This window comes from Anabrus simplex, chromosome 1, assembly GCF_040414725.1.
Source record: "Anabrus simplex isolate iqAnaSimp1 chromosome 1, ASM4041472v1, whole genome shotgun sequence".
In the NCBI taxonomy this organism is placed as follows: domain Eukaryota; kingdom Metazoa; phylum Arthropoda; class Insecta; order Orthoptera; family Tettigoniidae; genus Anabrus; species Anabrus simplex.
In genome coordinates, this window is record NC_090265.1 from 1,359,309,950 (window position 1) to 1,359,332,985 (window position 23,036).

At 38.2% G+C, this 23,036-nt stretch overlaps 1 protein-coding gene across 2 annotated transcripts in view; it reads right to left on the reverse strand.

Moving 5' to 3' along the window:
• Window positions 1–20,611, reverse strand: part of LOC136878836 (BTB/POZ domain-containing protein 1) — an 81,405-nt gene extending 60,794 nt beyond the window's left edge. Inside the window, exons 1-2 of one of the 2 annotated variants that reach the window (XM_067152374.2) lie at window positions 20,318–20,611; window positions 19,518–20,093 (exon numbers count right to left, since the gene is read on the reverse strand). In XM_067152374.2, the coding sequence (XP_067008475.2) occupies window positions 19,518–20,092 (575 nt within the window). In that variant the 5' untranslated portion in view covers window position 20,093; window positions 20,318–20,611. The remainder of the gene's footprint in view (window positions 1–19,517; window positions 20,094–20,317) is intronic. The other variant, XM_067152366.2, reaches the window with a different exon arrangement.
• Between the last annotated feature and the right edge of the window lie 2,425 nt (window positions 20,612–23,036).

Here is a 23,036-nt window from a genome sequence, read left to right on the forward strand (position 1 = left end):
TTTGATTAGTACTGGAGCAATTTGTTAATATTGTTTCTTAGAGGTGAGGCTTCCACGGTGTGAAGAATTATTTAGTTTATTTTCCGGGTTGAAGCATGTTGTTGTTGTCTGTACATCATGAACAGTTTGCTGACATTTCAAATACATTGCAGTATTCTTCGTCAAGGCAACTGAAATACCCCTACTCGATCCAAGGTAGTCAGTCTCCCAGGCAGCAGTCACACTACGGGGTAGGGGTATTTCAGTCGCCTTGACAAAGAATACTGCAATGTATTCGAAACACTGGCAAACTGTACGTGATGTACAGACAATAAAAACATGGTTCAACCCGGAAAATAAACTGTTAATATTATTGCTGCATGTGAAATTTATCTGCGTGTACCTAACTGCCTTGAGTAATAGTTTTTGTCAAGTATATTTATAAGAATGAATACAGGAAGAAGATTGACAGATCAAGAAATTCAGCTTTGTTTTTAAGCATCAGACAATGAAACTAGTGGTGGAGAAGGAACACGCATGACAATGATCACGACTCTTAATCATCACAAAGTGCAGAAAGTGATCAGGATGAAATGTCCGAAGATGAAGATAATTCAGCCTCTGTAAGTCTTTCTGACTTCATTACTTCAAAGAAAAGGATGACACTGTTTGGTATAAGGACCCTAAAACTGTGAAAGGAAGAATGTCTGCTTGAAATATTGTGATGGAATGACCTGGTGTAAACCAAATAGCTAAGACTGCACAAACTGCTGGTGCAAACTTAGAACTTACTCTTTACACATGATAAGATAGATGAGATTATAATGTACAACAATATTCAGATAGATATGAAGAAGGGATAGCATTTCAAGGAACATGATGCTGCAGTGATGAATACAGAAGAGATGAAAGCACTGTTTGAAATACTGTATATTAATGGAGTTAAGAAATGTGCACTTTTGAACACTAAGGATATTTGGGCTTCATATGGCACTAGCACAGAACTCATAATCTGCACTTTGTCACATAAACAATTTCATTTTCTGATGAATTCCATCAGGTTTGATGGTAAAACTACTTGTAATGAGAGAAAAAGAGAGGATAAGTTTACACATCTGTGCGAGATATTTGAATCTTTTGTACAAAACTGTCAGTCTGAATATGCAACAACAGACAAGAATCTGGAAGCATTTTGCAGCCGCTGTAGCTTCAAAGCATTTATGAAGTTGAAGGCAGTAAATATGGTTTACAAATCTCCATGATTACTGATTCTCAGTCATTTTTTACAACAAACGTGTAGGTATATATACGGGAAGTCAACCTGATCGTCCCTACATAATCAGCAATGCTGCAGGTGATGTCATAAAGAGGCTGATAACTCCGATATCACTGACTGGAAGAAACATAACTGTTGACAGATGGTTTACCAGCATAGTTTTTTCTGAGTTTATCCAAGGAAATCATATGACTTCCTAATACATTTTTGAAGTGTTCTAATACAATAAGAACAAACACAGCAAGCAATATCAAGAAACGTTTTAATGTGTATGCGATTGTTAAAAGAATTTTATGATTTTAACTATGTATTCTGAGCAAGTGAATGTTGTTAGATCCTAGAATATGGGCATTTTGTTTTGTAATGTTAAAATTCACTGATGGAGTAGTGTCTCCAAAAACATGTACGAGTCAAAATAATTGTACAAACTTACGAATTTGATAATATATTAACAAGGTTGACCCAACTATCACCAGTAGTATTCTAGAAGTGAAGAACAAGAATTGGTTTCAACAAGAACAAGTTAACTCTTGTTTCATGTGCTAAAGAGGAACAAGTGTGTACTCTTGTTATCGTGCTATTTGTGCTATTTGTTTTACGTCATACCGACACAGATAGGTCTTATGGCGACGATGGGAGAGGAAAGGTCTAGGAGTGGGAAGGAAGCGGCCGTGGCCTTAATTAAGGTACAGCCCCAGCATTTGCCTGGTGTGAAAATGGGAAACCACGGAAAACCATCTTCAGGGCTGCCGACAGTGGGGTTCGAACCTACTATCTCCCAAATACTGGATACTCGCCGCACTTAAGCGACTGCAGCTATCGAGCTCGGTACTCTTGTTATCAACAGCACATGACACTCCATACATAGATTCTATAACTGGCAAAGCACAGAAGCCAGAGATCAAAATTTTTTACAAGACTAAACCAGGTGTTGATGTACCAGTAAATCAGATGAGCCAGAACTATTTGGCGAGTCCTAGATCCAACTGTTGACGACTGACAATTTATTAATTCCTGATGAACAAGGGTGGCATCAACCCACAAGGAACAGTGCAGGAAAACACCAGAAGACTTTGCATTAATAATAGACTGTGTCAAAAACTTGTAATCTAATGTTATGGAACATGGAAGAAAAATTAGTATCAGCATAAGCTTAACTGCTTATTATATTTTCACCCAACATATAACTTTTAAATTATCCATTAGAAAATGTCTGGAAAAGAAAACATTTAGTTAATAATAATTCTATCAAATCACTTTTATCATGCACACACAATTTCAATATTGCTTAAGTTATGTAAATAGTACTGCGGTGCTTTCCAAATATTTCCACAGTGACACCTTGCCGAAACTAAAAATTTCTGTGCAGCACTCCACCCCCCAAATGAAAAGTTTGTTCCCTTCACAAGATGAAGGGAACAAACTCACATATTTCTGGTATTATTTACAAGTTGCATGAAATAAAAGAACATATTCTAAGTTTCTTAATTTTAGTCATGCTTAGCAAGTCTTACAAATTTCTTTTATATTTGCACAATTATGGGATAGATTCACTTGTCTTTCTTCAACCAGCATTTTTTAACTGCCACATTCAACTCTTTTGATATTAGTCATCACAGAAAATCCTGCATCCAAAGAATATGTGGTCAAAAACAGCAATGAAACCAGAACAGCCTGTTTAGCAAGATGCAGAATATCTTTCTGAAGTAAAATTAAAAATTTGTCCAAATCATCTCCTTTTAACTTCAAGTTCATGTAATTTTTAAGCTCTACCAATTCTTCTTCATTCACTACCAAGGAACATCCGCTAATTTCTAATGAAATAAAAATGGATTTGCTATCTAGCCATTTGCATTTGTGTTCGTAACTGGAAAGTAACTCTGAGTTTATCTCTGAGTAACATCAAATAGTTGTACTGTAAATGCTATAATAAATATGGAAATATGGAAATGTTCCCTGAAATTATCTTACTCTTCTCCATTTATTGTAAGTCTGCTCCTTTCCTGGATTGTACAATGCAGTCTTTCACAACACGCCAGGTTGCAGGTGACTTTCTGCTGACATGCACCAGTGATGTCACTAGTTTTGGGTGAAATGCACTTATAATCTATCTGTTTTTGTTTGTACTCTGAAACTGTTTACATGAAAACAATTTTGGAATGTCTTATTGTGTATTAGTGAATTAACAGAGTAATTGTGTTAAAATTTATATTGAATTTTTTTAAATCCTTTTCATACTTTGCATAAAGATGAATAAAACAAACACACATATTACCAGTATTACTCAAATTTTATATGATATAAAAGAAACATATTTACATACAATTTTAAGAGAAAAACAGAATGAATTCAGTACACATCCTTACTTTTTGTCATGCATGGTATGTACAAATTTCTTTTTCTACCAAGCAATGTCCACTAACTTCCAAAATAGATTTCTTATCTAGCCATATGTATTTGTGTTCATATCTGGGAAGTAATTAAAAACTTAAGTTTAAAATGAGTGTGAAATGTTAATTTAGTAAGAGTGATTAATGTTGACGATTTAGTAGAATGAAGAGCAGAGATTTTTTTCAGGTGTGTGCAATCGTTGAGGTTGTTTTACTTAGATTTTCTGGCAATGTGTTTTTCTACAGCCACCTTTGTATTTAATGATTTGCTATTACTATTAATTTGCAGTATTTTACGATCTGTGTTGATGTCCGTGAAATTATGCGAGTTGTTACATACGTGTTCACAGAAGGCCGAATGCCGATTATGTCCAATTGCATTTTTTATGTTCTTTGTACTTGGTATGGAAATCATGTTTTGTTTGGCTGGCATATGTGGCACTGTAGTTTGGTCCTTGACATTTAAAATCATATACTCCTGATTTGGAAAAAACAGGTCTTTTTTTATTTAGGTTGCATTTGCCAATGTGTTGTTTCTTCTGAATGTGTTTCTGGTTACCTTGCTTTTTGAATACGTTAGCGTCTTGCACATATTTTCATACATGAAATTGAGAACTAAATGTTCCATTCGTTCTTGAAAAAATAAGTCATTCTATTTTAATGAAGTTGTTTCTTTATCAGATATAATTCTGTTACTATATGTTTTCTTTTTCAGGGACGTAAATCAAGCATGCCAGCCTCTTGTCAGTAGTTTTCTGGGACGTAAAAAACTCCTGTGGGACATTCTGACACCTTGGCGTCTCCAAAAACCGTAAACGTACGTAGTGGAACATAAAACCAATACATTATAAATACGATTGAACTTAGCCGACCCCGAATCAACCATTTATTCAAAATTAGTTTCGGCAGACTGAAGAACGTAAGTTATAATAAAAAATAAAAGAAAGAGAATCTAATGCTGCTGTTCTTTTTTTACTGATGATGATGATGATGATTGTTGTTTAAAGGGGCCTAACATCTAGGTCATCGGCCCCTAATGGTACGAAATGAGACGAAATGGAATGACATATTAAAAGTCTAAAATTCTCCACTGACCAGAGTTCTAAAACGTGAGAACGAAGAATGAATGGATGGACATGAATTTAAAACAATCAGTGGTTGCGACCCGCAATGTCTCACATTCACATAAACAGACGTGACAATATAGTATTTCTGACCAAGGGACTACTGCTATAGCATAACACGGAATCGATTATGCGTGCAGTCAAAAGGGGGTCCTAAATCGCAGTTATCCGCCCCTCATAACGGTACTGATCGCTATCAAAATAGAGCCATGGTATTTGTTCTGTTGCGGTACTAATCAAAAGTAGCAGAGACTTGCGGCATTCCACACATTATTGTACTACTCAGAGCTTATGAAATTCGACATAATACAGACCTATGCTTTTCTCACTTTGCGGCGCCATTTACAGGCAACGCAAACCTATGGTGTTCATCACATAAGAGTACTAACCACAGGGACCTCTCCCTATCCCCTGGTGTTCCTCATATAGTGGGTACTAATCATAGGCAAAGCAGAACCATGGTAGCTATCATCCCATGGTCCTGCTCATATGGTGGTACTAATCACAGGTACTGCAAAAGCCGACCGCGCGGTGCTCCTGTGTGCTACTGATCACAAACCAATTTCGTACCTAATGTAGTGGTACTACGCACAAGTAAAAGCAACCCTTGGTGTTCCCCGCGTGGTGGTACTAATCACAAGTAGTTTCATGGTTCTAATACAATCAACCCTTGGTTGCCCCTTTTAGTCGCCTCTCACGACAGGCAGGGGATACCGTGGGTGTATTATTCGTCAGCCTCCCCCACCCACAGGGGGTGTGTGTTTGGTCCGCGAGAGGTATTTTATTTCCCTCAAGTCCGCCGGCAAGCCGGTTAGGACCCCCCTATCCGCCACCTGGGACGCGCCACGTGGGAGTATCACCTCTCCCCCTGCTACGCCTGCGTAGCAGGTTCGTGGTCTTTTTTTACTACTTGTTTAATGTCGCACTAGAACATCAAAGGTTTTTGGCGAAGGAGGGATGGGAAAGAGCTAGGATTGGGAAGGTAGCGATCATGGCCTTAATTAAGGTACAGCCCCAGTAGTTGCCTGGTGTGGAAATGGGTGTTCTTTTAGGAATGAAACATGTCATTCCATTATTACTTAAATGTTTCCTTTTCTAGCCATTTTCTAATGGATTCTGTTATTAATAAAATGCTTTCTTTTCCAGGTATTTTCTATGTTTTCTTAATCTTGCATTAGTTCTGAAAGACTGAAATCTTAAAGGTTATATATTAACTAAGTCAAAATTGAAAAGTAAATGGCTTCCATGTTTTTTAACAAACTTTCACCCAGCTCCAACCCTCTCTGTTATTTGATATATTTTATTAAAAAGCAACGGACATAAACAACAATAAGCGGGAAGTGTTACAGCCTTATCTAATCTCTGAAACTACTTTGAAATAAGAATTCTTTCTATCAGTAGGGTAGGCTGAGGTGCTCTGAAGGTAGAGCATTAGCTTTCCGAGCTCAAGTTGGTTGATTCAGGGTCGGCTAAGTTCAGTGGTATTAACGTATTGGTTTTATATTCCACTAAATACTTTTACGGTTTTCGGAGACACCAAGGTGTCAGAATGTTGTCCCACAGGAATTTTTTTTACATCCCAGCAGTCTACTGACCAGAGTCCTGCAGCCAGACCCACCGCGCAGCACTTCAAACCCATGGGCTCCGGCAGCCCAGCCAGTGCAGTGCCGTTCTCTTCCGATGTGGCAGCGTACTGGCCCACAGCACTGGGCTCATACGGCCCACTGCAGTTCACCGCACTGGAGGGGCTCAGTAGAATAACCTTGAGTAGTTCTCCACAATAACATATGCGCCGTGCAAAACAAAATGTTCACGTCACACTACTATTCGGATCATCCACTCTACGAATTCCCGTGCGCTAATAACGTATTTTAAAGTAGGCTAATCGCATTTGGAAATTAAACGGTAGAGATAATAATAATAATAATAATAATAATAATAATAATAATAATAATAATAATTGAAAACAAACAGAAACTTTATTATAAACTAATATTCGTTTGCAATTGACACCAAGTTACATAGCAACTGAAAATGAATCTAAGTAACATGAAGCATATTCATAGGACTTCATTCGCGTTTACCTCAAAAATAAAATACAAACAGAAATGACATGCAATATGCCAACAATAAAAACAAACCGGAACATAGCTTTTACTTAGCGTGCGTAGTTTATTGGTTATTGTTAATGGTGGTGGAATGGAATTACTGTGAATGAAAAGAAGAGCATCAGCAATTGTCTGGTTGTAGAAGAGAATGAAGCCCGCTGAACTGAAATTTCTCTCTGAAGCTGAACTTGATGCTTGCATACATATTACTTTCTTACCGATCTGGTGAAATTTTGAATAGTTTTGTCCATTTGTTCTCCAATAGGACGCTATATCCATCTTCTTCCATTCCACAATTTTGCTTTAAATATCTTTCCAGCTCATCTGTTGGAATAGGAGCATCATGAACATCAATCCACGAAGAAAACTTCATTACTTTGGCAGTTTGTGGCATAGTCGTGGAGCCTGATGACACGGAAACATTAGAATGTTCGTCATTCAAGCACACCTCGTTCATCGTAAGTTCTATATCTAATCATAAAAAGACAAAATCAGTCCGACTCCTTTAATCTATACTAATACAATAAAGAGAGAGCATGAATTGTGTTAGTTTGTGTATATCTGGAGGGTAATCTCAGAAACTACTGGACCAATTCTAAAAATCCTTTTACTAATGTAAATATACATTATCCCTGAGAGACATGGGCTGTATTTTATTTTCAAAACAATTCGAGTTGGGGGAGGCGGGGAGATATAAAATAATAGGCTAATATAGGCGAAACATCGAATTTGTCGTCCAAGGACGAGACTAAGCTTATTTTAAGCTCCTTGATCCAAAGAACAAACCTCGGTAAACCCTATGGGCCCGAAAAACATGTTTTAAGGCCCTAAAACCGACCGTTATGGAGATATTGGCGCCACACTACCCCTGCTCTCAGAATCAGATAAGGAAATGAACTGCCGTAACCATGGCAACGCCAGCTCCAGGATTCTACAGCAGCGAGATTATGCGTGTAAGTTTGGGCACAGATGCCAATCAAAATTTGTACACATAATCCCTGAGCATATGTACAATATATCTCGAAAACTTAACATGTTACAGACGTGAAGTGGTATGTATAATCTCTTTTAAAACTAGACGTTTTATTTTGTTTTCGGAAAATACACTTGAGGGAAGGGGGGAGAAGGACTGAAATGTGGGCTGGCGAGAATTCATAAGATGAGCATATCTACAGTATATCTCAAATACTTAACACATTACAGATGTGACAATTGATATTTTTAATATTTTAAAAATATAAAAAAAAGGTATTATTTTGTTTTTTGAAAAACCACTTAACGTGGGGGGACTGAAAAGGGGGTTGAATGAATTTTATTAGTGTACTGATATCTCAAATGAAGTTGTTACAGACATGAAAATTGGTATTTAGAGTCTCCTTTAAGAAGAAAGAAATACGTATTCTTTTGGTTTTGGAAAATCCACTTAAGGGGGGATGAAAGGACTGAAATATTAGTTGAATTATTTGTATGAGGATACTTATATCTAAAAATCCTAAAGATGTTGAAGACGTTAAAATGGGTATTTGAAATCACCTTTAAAAATAAAAAACACTAATTTTTGGGGGTAAAATTAACTTCAGAGGGGGGAGGTGGTGATGTTGAAATAAGTATTGAATTCTTTTCATGAGGATACAAATATCTCAAGAACTGAAGATGTTACAGTCATGATCATTGGTATTTGGCAGCTCCTTTATCAATAAACACGTATTTTTTTGTTTTTGGAAAAATCACTTAAGGGACTGAAAAGAATTGAAAAAGCAGGTGAATTTTTAAAATGAGTACCGGTATATCTATAGTGTATGTCAAAAACTTTACACATTACAGACATGGTACTTAGAATGTCCTTTAAAAATAAACAAACATGTGACTCTTTTTTGTTTTCGGAAAATCCACGTAGGTGGGGGTGGAGGAAGGGCTGATAAAGGGGTTGAATTCTTTTTATGCAGATACATATATCTCAAAGTCTGAAGATGTTACAGATGTGGAAATATGTATTTGTAATCTCCTTTAAAAATAAAGAAACTTTTTTTTTTACTTGAGAGAAGACGTTCTCACGTGTACAACTCTATGTCGCATGGTCATCTCAGCCCCAAAAGGCAATACCACACACTTGGTTTACAAAGAGTTTCTGGGGTAAATGAAACTCAGTTTTTCAGTGAGGTTTTATACTTCAGGGATTTTCAGATAACGTCTTAGTACAGTACCGAGGAACGATTACTTTTATCAAATTACGAAATCCACGCGAGAAGCCGCGGGTAACTGCTAGTGTGTACATAAAGTTCACTGCAGATCGTACAGCACACAAAATTAACGTCTTTCTCATCACCGTCAACTGCAAGCTTGAATACCAACGAAATACGACGTTTAACTTTAGGATCTGGTTCAGAAGTCTTGTATTGTGCGGTTTTTAGTTCACTTGTTCCTTTTTTTTTTTTTTTTTTTAGTTCACGATTTTTTGCCACAGTTTCCTTTCTTTTGGAACTACAGTCCACATTTGTTTCCGGTAACAGGACAGACAGAGAAGTCAAACTGAAAACCACAGCAAATTTGATCGGCTCCACTTGACCGTAATGCAACGCACTCCGCTGACACGCAGTACACTGTACACATTGAAGCAGTCAGCCCATAGAACTACCACAGCACTGCCCTTGGCTCACCGTGTACGAATGACATAGCGCTGGCCCAGACCGGCCCGTACGATGACGTCACGGGCTTCTTATGTTCGAGCCTTCCAAAGCCCATTGCAGCCTACTGCCGAAGCACCTCATGGGCCGGGCCTCTCTACAGGACTCTGCTACTGACAACAGGCTGGCATGCTTGAGCACCTTCAAATGCCACTGGACTGAGCCGGAATCAAACCTGCCAACTTAAAGTCAGAAGTCCAGTGCTCAACACATAAAAATACTCCTACAAGAAAAGAGTAGTGCCTCTGAATAAACCATAAAAGTAGTTCATGGGATGTAAATCAAATAATAATAATAATAATAATAATAATAATAATAATAATAATAATAATAATAATAATAATAATAATAATAATAATGAAAAATTTCTAACATAGATAAACACAACATATATGCCTCTAACTGTTTGTAATAACCTACCTTTCATCCCTTAATCCTCAGCTGATAAGTATCTTTCTTGTTGGTACTCTTGTAATATATGCCTTTTCTAGATTTGACCATCTGGTTCTGAAAATGACTGATTTTCACATAAATTATTCCCCTCCATCAATTGTACCCTCTTTCCCCCTAAAACATCTGGGGGGTGGGGGTGGGGGGGAGGCATGCCTGGTATAGTGATTGAAGAACTATATAAATGTTTCTTGCAATAATTCCAGCTTCCTTCCTTGTAAATAAGTGTAAATAAGCAAATCAATAACGTCCCACCCAACCACCACAGAACAGCGCGACGATCCCCGAGTCCAGTTAGTGGCGGGGCCATGAACAGTATGGCTGTTGACTTCCACGTTCTTTTTAAGAATTTCTTTGCTTACTGTCGGAAGCAGACTTTCACATGCCCTGATGAAGGCCGATGTAATTTGGTGGAAAGCTCTGCTTTGAAAAATATATATATAAGTGGCCTTAATCTAGTTAGCATATTCATTTCTGTTTTCTTCCAACTAGGTATGAACATCATGAAGGTTGGCATAATCTGGCCAAAAGGCAAAAAATTAGGGTAGGCTTGATAATTTCAAAACAGTTGGAAGAGTATGTGGACATGGTAGAGTATGACTTTAATGTATACTAATTGGTTTAGTGTAAGAGAAGGCCCAATGGCCTTAACTACGCCAATAAAGACATTTATCTATCTATCTATCTATCTACATCAGCGACAGGATAATGTAAATTAGACTGAGAATAAGGAATGAAGTGAAGGACTTAATGCAAGTGTATGCACCACAGACAGGGAACAAAGAGGATATTGAGGAATTCCTGGAGAAACTAGAAAAGGAGATAACTGATGTGGAAGTGATTATAATGGGCGATTTAACCCTGACAGTAACATGCCTATAAATATCGCTTTCGTTACACCACACGACTCGAAGACGTGCCACCCGAAGCGTATTATTTAAAGTTACGTTTCAGTAGGAGTTATGCTCTAGAAATAGTTCGCACCAACTGCAAGTTTTATTGAATTCGATCATTTTAATTTACAAGGAAATGAACGACTGAAAAAGTACAAGCATTGTTTCAGCTAGCATATCTATATTACCATTTGATATTGAACAATTTAAAATCTTTTGTTCTAAGAAGTGACTACAATAAAAAGTCTGAATTTGATATAGGCAAACGAGCGTTCATTCGCACGACACGTCAGAAAATCGTATGGTGTAATTGTCAGGGTTAAATGTACATGTGCAAAATGAAAGACAAAGAAAGGAAGAAGTAATCGGACCATATTTACATGGGAAATTGAATGAAGGAGAAAACTACGTGAGATTTGAGGGAGGAATGGAATGACTGTAGGCAACACATGGTTTTAGAAGAAAAACAGCATAAAGATTACAAGATATGGCTGGGACGACAAAAGAATAAAATCAGTATTTGATTACTTTCTGGTGGAAAGGACAAGTCACACACAGTTGATGGATATAAGTTAGTAGCTTTACTAGAAGCATTCGATGGAGACCACAGAACTGTGGTAGCAAAAATGAGACGGGCAAAATGGAAAAATTAAAGAAGAGAAAGTAAAATAAAAGTATGGAAATTAAAAGACAATGTACAGGAAGAATTTCTGGAGAGACTGAAACACCAAATTCCAGTTATTGGAGTAGGAAATGTGGAAGATGAATGGTCCAGTCCAACTTCAAAAGGGTAGCCTATTTTTAAATGGGGCAGAGAGTGCCTGTGGTAGAACATCGACGAGAGTGAAAGAAATTGGTGAGAGAAGAAAAGTGGGGAAGAATTTATACAAAAGCTGAAATAGATGGAGCTGGTAGTAAAAGAATGCTGTATGGAATTATACAAAGTAATATGAAAGAAAGAGTTTATACAAAGGTGATGAAAGAGGAAGGTGGTTGATAACACAGCCAGAAAAAAATAGAGATGATGGAAGTAGTATTCTGATAAACTACTGAATGTCAGAAATTGTACAGAGGAGATGGTAGTAATACGGTGTGATGACTCAAAAGTAGAAGACAATTTAACTATGTTAGAGGTGGAATTAGCAGGCTGTAAAATAAAAATGGGGAAGGCACCAAGATTAGTGTGGAAATGATAAGGACTGCTGGACTTGTTGGATTGCAATGGATGTAGATTTTTAAAGTGAATATGGAAGCAGAAACGTGTGCCAGAAGACTGGGGAAAGGGAATAATAATACCAGTCTTTAAGGAGGGGGACAAAGAAGTGTGTGATAACTTTAGAGGAATCACTCTCCATCACAAGTGGCAAAAATACTGGAAAAGATTGTAAAAGTAGGACTTTTAGGCTGTATGATATGGTTGATAAGACAGGGATGAGGGAGTTTTGAAAAGCAGTTATGATCCGTGAAAAATGGTAAACAAAAAGTAAACAGCCTATGGGTTGGGTTTAAAACAGTTGCTCAGGAGTGTGAAAATGGTTATATACCCTTAAAAGTGGACAGGAATGGTAAAGACCCACTATATTATAATAGAGAAAGTAAAGAGATTAAGCTTTTTTATTTTTTTGCTATTTTGCTTAACGTTGCACCAACACAGATATGTTTTATGGCGACGATGGGATAGGAAAAGTCTAGGAAGTGGAAAGAAGCGGCCGTGGCCTTAATTAAGGTACAGCCCCAGCATTTGCCTGGTGCAAAAATGGGAAACCATCTTCAGGGCTGCTGACAGTGGGGCTCGAACCCACTATCTCCCAAAGATATTAAGAAGGAGGTACAGGTTGGAAAGAAACAGAGTTAGTAATGGTTGTGGAAGTAAGGACAAAGCCAAGGAACTTACTAGGAAATTGAATTTAGCAAAAACGTCAGCTAAGGATAACATTATGGCAAGCGTAATTGAAGCTATCAGTGCAATAGTACCCTAACCAACATTCTTTGATGAAGTGTGGTATTGGCCTTTAATAGCCTAATCTCAGTGTCTCGAATGGCCAAATCCATCTGCTGCCAACATTCACAATGTTTCAGCAAAACAAAATGCTTGTGCACCAGATTCCAATATCATAAAGGACAATTTTAGGCTGAATTTGCATTTCATTAAAAAAATGCTGATTAGGCCACTATTGCACTGATAGCTACAATTACGCTCAATTGTAAGTCATATGAATTTCGATGAGAAATGGAAGGGAATGTGCAAGTACTTCAAAGCAGAAGAGGAAAAGTCCTCTCAGTTTTAATTACTGTGCTGATGGGGTGAATGTATCTCATAGGGATCGCTGTAAATACTTAGGTGTTAAAACAAGGAAAGATCTTCACTCGGGTAATCACATTAACAAGGTTGTAGTAAAGGTTACAGATCTCTTTACATGGTTATGAGGGTAGGAGTTGTAGCAAGCATGTAAAGGAGAGGGTAAGACTGGTGAGACTAATTAGAGCATACACAAATGTCCAAAGTAAGTTCAGTTCAATTTTTATTCGTGGTTAGTGGTGTGGATTACTGTTCTCATGTCCTATTTCATGATCCATGGGCAACGGCTGAGTGGTCTAATAAGTGGTCCTGAGAATCGAGATACCAGTTGCTATGGAATGGGAGTGGGAATCTTGGACATATTCCGAGCCATGGCCTTCCTTGTGCTCAGCTGGCAAGGACTATACAATCCACCGGTGGTCCCTAACCCGTTAGAGGAGAATTCCTCACTGGACCTATGTGTAAGTAAAGGTAGCATCCTGCTTCACAGAATTTTCATCGAGCATGCTCAATGTTTTAAGCAAGCCTTGGACCTATGGGAGTAACAGTCCCACTCCCATTTGACAGGCGAGGGACTCCTTGCAAAACACTTGGCGAACAAAATTAAATTTGATGGGGAGCTATTAATATTAATGGGGCTTATGGAAGAAAGAGAAAACTGGCTTAGTCAGCAAAGAGGATGCATCTGGATGTTTTAGGAGTAAATGATATTCGAGTAAGGGGAGATACAAGACAGGAGGGCAGAGTGTAGGGTAGAGCTGTTGCATGCAACATACTTTCTGTTATACACATAAATGAGTGAATGATATGGGTATATTTGGCAGTTGAAGGAATTAGGATAAGAAGTGTCTCAGTGTATTCACCATGTGAGAGTGCAGATGCAGATGAAGTTGACAAGTTTTATGAAGCATTGAGTTACATTGTAGTCAGGGTCAACTGCAAGAATAGGATAATGCTAATGAGTGATTTCAATGTGCGAGTTGGAAATAGAACTGAAGGATACGAAAAGGTCATTGGTAAATGTGGGGAAGATACAGAAGCTCATAGGAATGGGAAGAGTTTGCTGGGCTTCTGTGCTGGTATGGGTTTAGCAGTTACGAATACATTCTTCAAGCTTAAGGCTATTCACCGCTACACATGGGAGGGTAGGGCGTTTGCTGGGCTTCTGTGCTGGTATGGGTTTAGCAGTTATGAATACATTCTTCAAGCTTAAGGCTATTCACTGCTACACATGGGAGGGTAGGGATACCAGATCCATAATAGACTATATCTTAATCGACTTTGAATTCAGGAATTCTGTTAGGAAAGTGTAGGTTTTCCAGGTATTTTTTGATGGTACAGACGACTATCTGATACGTAGTGAACTAAGTACCTAGGTCTAGGATAGAGAAAGTGAAATCTGTCTGCAGATGAGTAAGGGTAGAAAATCTCCAGGATGAGGAAATTAGACAGAAGTACATCAATATGATTAGTGAAAAGTTCCAAACAATGGACAGTAAGCAGGTTCAGGATAAAGAGAATAGGTGGCATACAAGTATGCTGTCTTAGAAACAGCAAGAGAATGCCTAGGAACAACTGCGTGGAAAGATGGGAAAAAGTGAATAACTTGGTGAAATAATGAAGTAAACTTGTAAACATAAAAAGGTGTATCAGAAATGGCCCCAAAAAAGGACCGAAGCAGACAGGGAATTGTACGTAGATGAAAGAAACACAGCAAAACAAATAGCTGAATTCAAGGAGATATCTTGGGATGATCTTGGTAATAATCTGGAAAGGCTAAGTCAAGCAGTAGGAAAACTTTTCTGGACAGTAATAATGTATTTTAGCAAAGGAGGGAAAAAGGAAAAGAATAGTGTTTTGGGTAAATAAGGTGAACTCATAATAGATCCAGGGATTCACTGGACAGGTGGAAGGAATATTTTGACAATCTTCTCAACGTAAAAATGCTACGAGAGGAATAGACAGTTATATTTACGTTCCATAGATGTAGAGGAGGCGTTACTGGAAACGTCACAAACAACGGAACTCATGGGGAGGAGGACAATGATATTGGTGAAATTACACTTGATGAAGTAGAAAGGATGGTAAATAAACTCCACTGCCGTAAAGCAGCAGGAAGGGATGAAATTAAACCTGAAATTTACATATAGTGGGAAAACAGGGATGACATGGCTTCAAAGAGTAATAAGATTATCATGGAAGCGTTAGTAAGATATCTTTCGATTTGACAAAAGCAGTAATTGCATCTATCTGTAAACAAGGGAACAGGAATGGTTGCAACGACTATCAAGGTATCTCGGTGATCAGTATACCAGGCAAGGTGTTCACCGGCATCTTGGAAGAAGGAAGGGTGCCATACATGATTGGGAGGGATTTGGATGAAAACCAGTGTGGTTGCAGACCACAGAGAGGCTGTCAGTATCACATTTTCAGTTTGCGCCATGTAGCTGAAAAATGCTAAGAGAGGAATAGACAGTTATATTTACGTTTCATAGATCTAGAGGAGGCGTACTACAGAGTACCGAGGGAAAAGATGTTTGCCATACTGGGGGACTATGGGATTAAAGGTAATTATTAAAATCAATCAAAGGCCTTTAATTTGAAAACTGGGCTGCAGTGAGAATTGATCGTAGAATGAGTTCTTGGTTCAAGGTACTTAAAGGGGTAAATGTAAGCTTTAGGCTGGGGAGACAGGCTACTTGACTAAGGGGCCAGTTATACCACCTATGAGTAAAGTAGCACGTAATTTGTCGTCCGCGTAAAAGGATATTTCTGTTTCACCACTCCAACGTAGTGCTATTGGCAGCATAAATCATAGTTACCCAGTGCGCAATTTATTGGCCTCTTCGAGGGTCCTGGAAGTCTTCACCTGCTGGACAATGTTTGAGAGCTGAACAATACTGGCTGTATTTTTGGTGACAAAAAGCTTAAATTAGCTTAGTATGTTGATAAAAGCATGATACCGTAACAGTGATAGGTATTGTATTGGCAGGATTTTAAGTGTGAATGCTTCCCTTGAGTTGCAACGGTCACTTCAGCCTCTCACATCTACAACATCAGGGGCAAATATTATTGTCAAGCTTTTGCAAAGAAGCTCTACAAGGCTACAAAATCAAAACCTATTTGGAAATAATCTCTAATGGGCTTTAATTTTCCAATTTTAATTTTTCATTTTTCAAACACCACGTATAAGTTGTTATATGCATCTCACTCACCCCTAGCGTTCTCATAGCGTATTGGCGAAGATGTTCACTTCGTAATATCAGGTATGTAGGTTTGAGTCCTCATTATGCCAAATGCTTTTATTTTCATAATGAGTTATGTATTCATTTGCATGCCTCTTTTCATACATTCTTTTGTTGATAATATATTTCATTGAAATGTTTACTGCAATCACAATATTTCTATTAGGTAAAAATGCTTCATATTTGTGCTAATTATAGAAATTGATGAATTGATGTTATGATTAATTCCAATCATCACTGACCTGCATTTAGGACTGTCGCCCAGGCAGCAGATTCCCTATCAATTGTTTATCTAGCCTTCTCGCAAATGGTTTTAAGGAACTTTGAAATCTATCGATATTTCCCTTGATAAATTACTCCTTTCCTGAATTCCTCTTCCTATACATGGATATCTTCTCCAGTATGTCTTCTATGCCTCTTTAAATCATTAGAAACTGAGTCTAACCATCATTGTCTTGGTCTCCCTCTACTTCCCTTATCCTCTGTAACAGAGTCCCTTATTCTCCTAGATAACCCATCCTCCTCAATTCGCCTCACATGACCCTGCCACCAAAGCTGGTTGATGCGTACAGCTTCATTTATAGAGTTCAATTCTAACTCAGTCTTTATCTCCTCATTATTGACGATGATGATTATGATTGTTGTTTAATGGGGCCTAACATCTAGGTCATCAGCCCCTAATGGTACGAAATGTAATAACAACATAAAATTCCAAAATTCATCCACTTATCAGAAGTCAAAGCCCAAAATGAATGGATGAATATGAATTTAAAATAATCAGCAGATCCAACTCACAACACTGAAAGCTAAATATAATTCCAAAATCAATCCACTAAATAGAATTCAAAAAGACGATGAACAATGACTATGAACTTAAAACAATCAGTGGATCTGACCCATAATGCTCCACCTTCCCAGAAACTAACTGAGAACAATCGTATATACTGACCAAGGGGCTGTTTCCAAATCACAATCCTGAAATGATGATGCTTCTTGTCTAAAGAGGTAAAAAATCCAAGTCAACAGCCCCTCATAATAGTACTTACCGCTAGTAAAGTACAGTAGAACCATGGTATTTCACATGTAGCGGTAAGTTACTAATCACAAGTAACGTAGACTTACTGTGTTCCTCATATTATGGTACTACTCACAGGTAATGCAGACCTATGGTGTTTCTCACATAATGGCACCACTCATAGGCAATGCAAACCCATGGGTGTGTTCCTCACATAGTGGTACTAATCACAGGGACCCGTACTATCCTGAGGTGTTCTTCACATCATCATCATCATCATAGGTTGTTCTGTCATCCAGCAAGTCCAATCATGGCTGTGACCTCCATATCTCTCAATCTTGTGCCCTTTTCTTCACTTCTGCATAATCTTCCTTTCTTTTTCTAATGCTGTCTAATAACTGATATTGTCTTCCCCTTCCTCGTTTTCCTTTTATCATCCCTTCAATTGCTACTCGTAGTAAAGTGTTGTGTCTTAGATTATGCCCTATCCAATTTTTCTTCCTATTTTGGATTATGGTCAGCATGCTCCTCTCTTCTCCCACTCTCTTCAGAACTTCCTCATTTGATATTTTATCATCCCACTTTACTCCAATTCTTCGCCAAATCCACATCTCAAATGCCTCTATTCTTCTCTGTTCTTCCTTCCTTAATGTCCATGTTTCAGCGCCATAAAGAGCTATACTCCATATGTAACACCTTGCAAGTCTCTTTCTCAGATCTTTCTCTAGCAGGCTAAAAAACAGTTTTTTCTTCTTGTTGAAGCTTTCGTTGGCTAAGGCAATTTGAGCTTTTATGTCTGTTATAGAGTGAAGGTCTTCAGTCACAATACTTCCAAGATACTTAAACTTATTCACCTGTTCAATAATTTCTCCCCCTATCTTGAATGTCGCTTTTTGTTTATGCTCGTTCCATACCCGGTACTCTTCACACTTTTTGTTTAATTCTCTCAGCATAGCGGGAACTAATCACACGCAACACAGACCCACGGTGTCATTCATATAGTGGTACTAATCACAGGCAACGCCCAGAGCCGTGGTGTTTCTCACAATGGTACTAATCACAGGCAATGTAAGTATTCCTGATGAACAGCCCTACCCCACACTCTGCCCGTCCTTTTTTAACACCCATCAAGTATGGTACACTTTATAATCTCCTATCTCTTTGTTATCTCCCTTTACCCAAATATCATTTACTCCTAACACATCCAGATGCATTCTCTTTGATGACTCAGCCAGTTCTATTTCCTTTCTTCTATAAACCCCATTAATATTGATAGCTCCCCATTGAATTCCATTTTGTTCACCAAATTGTTTCCAAAGAGTCCCTCGCCTGTCAAATGGGAATGGGACTCCGTTACTCCCATAGGTCCGAGGCATGAATGAAATAAAAACAAATTTTTAAGAACAAGACTATACTGTACATGAATTAATATTTCTAGGCTTGTCATAACCATTCTAAGGTTATCAAATCTCCTAAACTACAATCAGTAGTCTATTACATTGAGATAGAAAAATTCTCAAGTTACATCTTTCCAATGATTTTTCCTTTTTATCAGATTCATTAGAATTATTTACTGCCAAAAATACAATGCCAGGAGTGGAAGGAGAATGCATTCCTCTGTCCTAAATAATTTCTTTTTTGCAAGCTGCTTTACGTCGCATTGACACAGATAGGTCTTATGGCGACGATAGGATAGGAAAGGGCTAGGAGTGGGAAGGAAGCATCCGTGGTCTTCATTAGTGGGAAGGAAGCATCCGTGGTCTTCATTAAGGTACAGCCCCAGGATTTGCCTGGTGTGCAAACAGGAAACCAAGGAAAACCATCTTCAGGGCTGCCGACAGTGGGGTTCGAACCCACTATCTCCCGAACACTGGATACTGGCCGCACTTAAGTGACTATAGCTATCGAGCTCGGTCCTAAATAAATTATGACCATCACAACAAATCATTCTATCCGTATCAACCAGATAAATATTATAAACTTGTCTCTTACCAATATAATAAACAATGATCAAAACATTTGATAACTGTCAGTACTTATCAACAAAGACTCACCTTAATAATGCAAGAAATGCAGCTGGTTCTACATCAGGAAGCTCAATTTCATCTGATCGTGTTGCTAATGTTCCATTGAACATAGCATCAAATACCGCACTGCCAACAGAAAGTACAAATTTATGTGCAGGGATTCTCTGCTGTTGTGTATCACGACCCACTATGAAGTGCACATCTGAAAGAATTTCGTTATTGAACATAAAGGCAAAACGTTCTTTGACTGTTGTCTTAGTAGCTTGCCAGTTATAAACTGGGGGACTATTGTTCTGTTGTACTACAGGAGATGGCTGCTGCTGAAGTCCTGCTGATCCATTACTACTCGAAGCATTGCTGACTAAACTACTTAATCTACGATTAGCATGAGTATAAGCTCCTGCAGATGACGATGAACCTTCCCTTTCTAGAGATGAAGCATGCTGATTTTGCATATTACTGGGGGCATTTGATGGCAGCATATTTTGTGGGGCATCTGCTAGGAGCATTCCATATGCTGTATTATCATCCATCCTCACACTATTTGTCTGTCTTGTCAGGTTAGAGTTGAAGACATCATTTGCAGAGTTTCCGGACAACATCCTGAGGAAAGAAACTAATGTTACCTTCGTTTAGATCTATAAGCATCTCACTTGCACTTGGTCATTCTAAATATAACTAGCAGGCGTTAAAGTATAGAATGAGAATTAAACAACAGAGTCCATGTAGTAAAAGGACATGAAACTCACTTCAGGGAAAGTATACAAGTGAAAATATTTCATAACTAATTAAAATTGAATACCACTTTGAAGAACGAATACCACTACCTGTTTTATCCACACGAAGAATAACAAATTCACGTAGTACTTACAAATAACAGAATTATAAACTTGTGCGGTAAACTGGGAGGTTCTTCGTAATGTTTAGTCGAGGATCAACATGTCAAATCAGGTAAATATCGGTAGAAAAACAGCTGACTGGGATGCGTTCCTTTATCCTATAGCACATCCCAATTAGAATTCATCTGTCATGAAGAAGAGTTTACCGCCATAGAAAATTTCACGACTAGATATTAACGAAGTTGAGGATACGCAGATGGTTTGAAGTTAATTTTGGGCATTACTTGAACATCAGGATATTTTACTGATATCTTTTTTAAAAATTATTCTTTGAAACTCGTATCATTCGCGCAACCAGTGATCTCAATGAACAGGGTACACAACTGCTCTGCTTTGGAATGGCAAAAATCGTGACGTTCGTTTTGTGTTACGTTGGCAACCATGTACGTAATACTGAATGCGAATTCGTCATTCGTGATTCTTATTGGAAATTATATTTCTAGATGAGTTTTCGTCATTGTTGAATGATAAAATGGTGAAATATTGCGTGGCGTATGGTTGTAAAGAGCTCCAGAGAAAAGGATGTGGAGTTCAGTTTCACAGGTAAGTTATTTTAGTACGTAACAAAGGAGGAAACTGGTTGATGTCGGACAGAACCTCAAGCGGTTCATGGCCAAGACTATTGACGTATTTATATATATTTTTTGATTTGCTTGTTTATACAGGTTTCCATTGTCTCGGCCTAATATTCTGAAGAAGTGGGTTCAAGCAATACGCAGAGAATATTGGTTACCCATAGCATACAGTATTTAAAGAAAAAAAATACATTTATGCAGCAAACATTTTACACCTAATAGTTACCGGTATCAATCAAGACCTGCGCACCTTTAAAATTACCTGAAAGAAGGTGCTGTGCCACCAATCTTCAATTTTCCAGGCTATCTTCAAAGAAAGATTCTTACAAGACGACAGCTGGTTCTAAGAGAACCAGTCCTTAATCTGATTAGTATGAGACCTAAACATTTTGTGTAGAAAAAAATACCTTTTGCAAAGGTATTATTCTTAAACATGTAAATGTTTGATGTTTTTAATTGCATAAATAAGAGGAAGTGGCAGGTGTTTCTGTACAAGATCAAGAATTTCCTGATAATATGAAAATAGACAAACAGATTCAAACAGATAGTCTCACACGATCTCCTGTAAAAACAGAATTGAAAAAGAAGGTCAAAAGGCTTCAGATGATTGTTTATCGCAGGAATAAAAAGATAAGTAACATGGCGGAATTAATTTCAGATATGAAAAGGAAGGGGAATCTCAGTACTGACTTAGAAAGAATTTTGAAATTTCCTTTCAGTGGCTTTCCGTTCCAATTCATAATGAACCAGTTTCAGAATTCTGAAGTAGGTAAACCAACAAGAATATACAGTGATATGGGCATCTCAAAATACACGCGTTCCCGCCTAACATACGAACTAGCACGGGAACCCTTCCTTATTGAAGAACTGAGGATAAAACTACTACTGCCATCCACAACGAATGTAGAAGCACACCTAGCGGAGAGGCGGAAGAAGAGAGAAGAAATTCCGCTAGAGTTCTACAGCACAGATGCCATGTTGGATCGAAATTGGACGAACGCCAACTAGAAGCTCTAAAGGGTCGTATTCATGAACGAGACTTTGACTTAGACTTAGAAGGCGGTAAGTCGCCATTTCCATTTCATGATCGCTACTTGGAGGTAAGTAAACTTAGATGGCGACTTTACTTCCAAGTCGCCGATGTTCCGTACTTAAGTAGACTCTGAGATCAGAAAAATAATAAAATGGCAGATATTGCCGATGCAGTTAATTTTGTAGATGAAATTGAAGAGATCCAGGAAATTATTCAGTAGGTACGTTGTGCCAAATCTCGGCGTATTATAAGAGATGCACGGAACCCAGCTCAATTTTATACAGAAAATGAGTTCAGAAAACGATATAGATTCGACAAACGTACAGTATTAGATGTACTAACGATGTTTGAAGACGAATTACAGAAACATAATAATCGAGGATCACTCATACCTCCAATGATACAGTTGCTAATTTCGTTACGATTTTTTTTTCTATTTGCTTTACGTCACATCGATACAGATGTCTTATGGCGACGATGGGATAGGAAAGACCAAGGAATGGGTAGGAAGCTGCCGTGGCCTTAATAAAGGTGCAGCCCTCCAGCATTTGCCTGGTTTGAAAATGGGAAACCACGGGAAACAATCTTCAGGGCTGCCGACAGTGGGGTTCGAACCTACTATGTCCCGGATGCAAGCTCACAGCCGCGCGTCCCTAACCGCACGGACAAATCGCCCGGTCGTTAAGATATTATGCTACAGGTAAGAGTAAAATTATTGTTACTATAGCGCACAGTTTTTGCACTTTCTACTCATCGTGTTATCTAGTTAGGTTAAGGGATGATCAGTACAGATTAATGCATTCATATGGTAAATACAATAGCCGTTCACACTTCCATGGTTTTCCAAATTGATTCCGCTGATTTACGAGGAGTAAGCCAGCCCTCAGTATGTAGAATAATCAGAAGAATATCGATCCTGACTGCCCGAAAGAGACCACAGTTTGTTTCGTTCCCAAATGAAGCTGAATGTCGAAATAATGCGCGACGTGTGTATGAAAGATCCCTTTTCCCTGGAGTGGTTGGAGCTATAGATTGCACC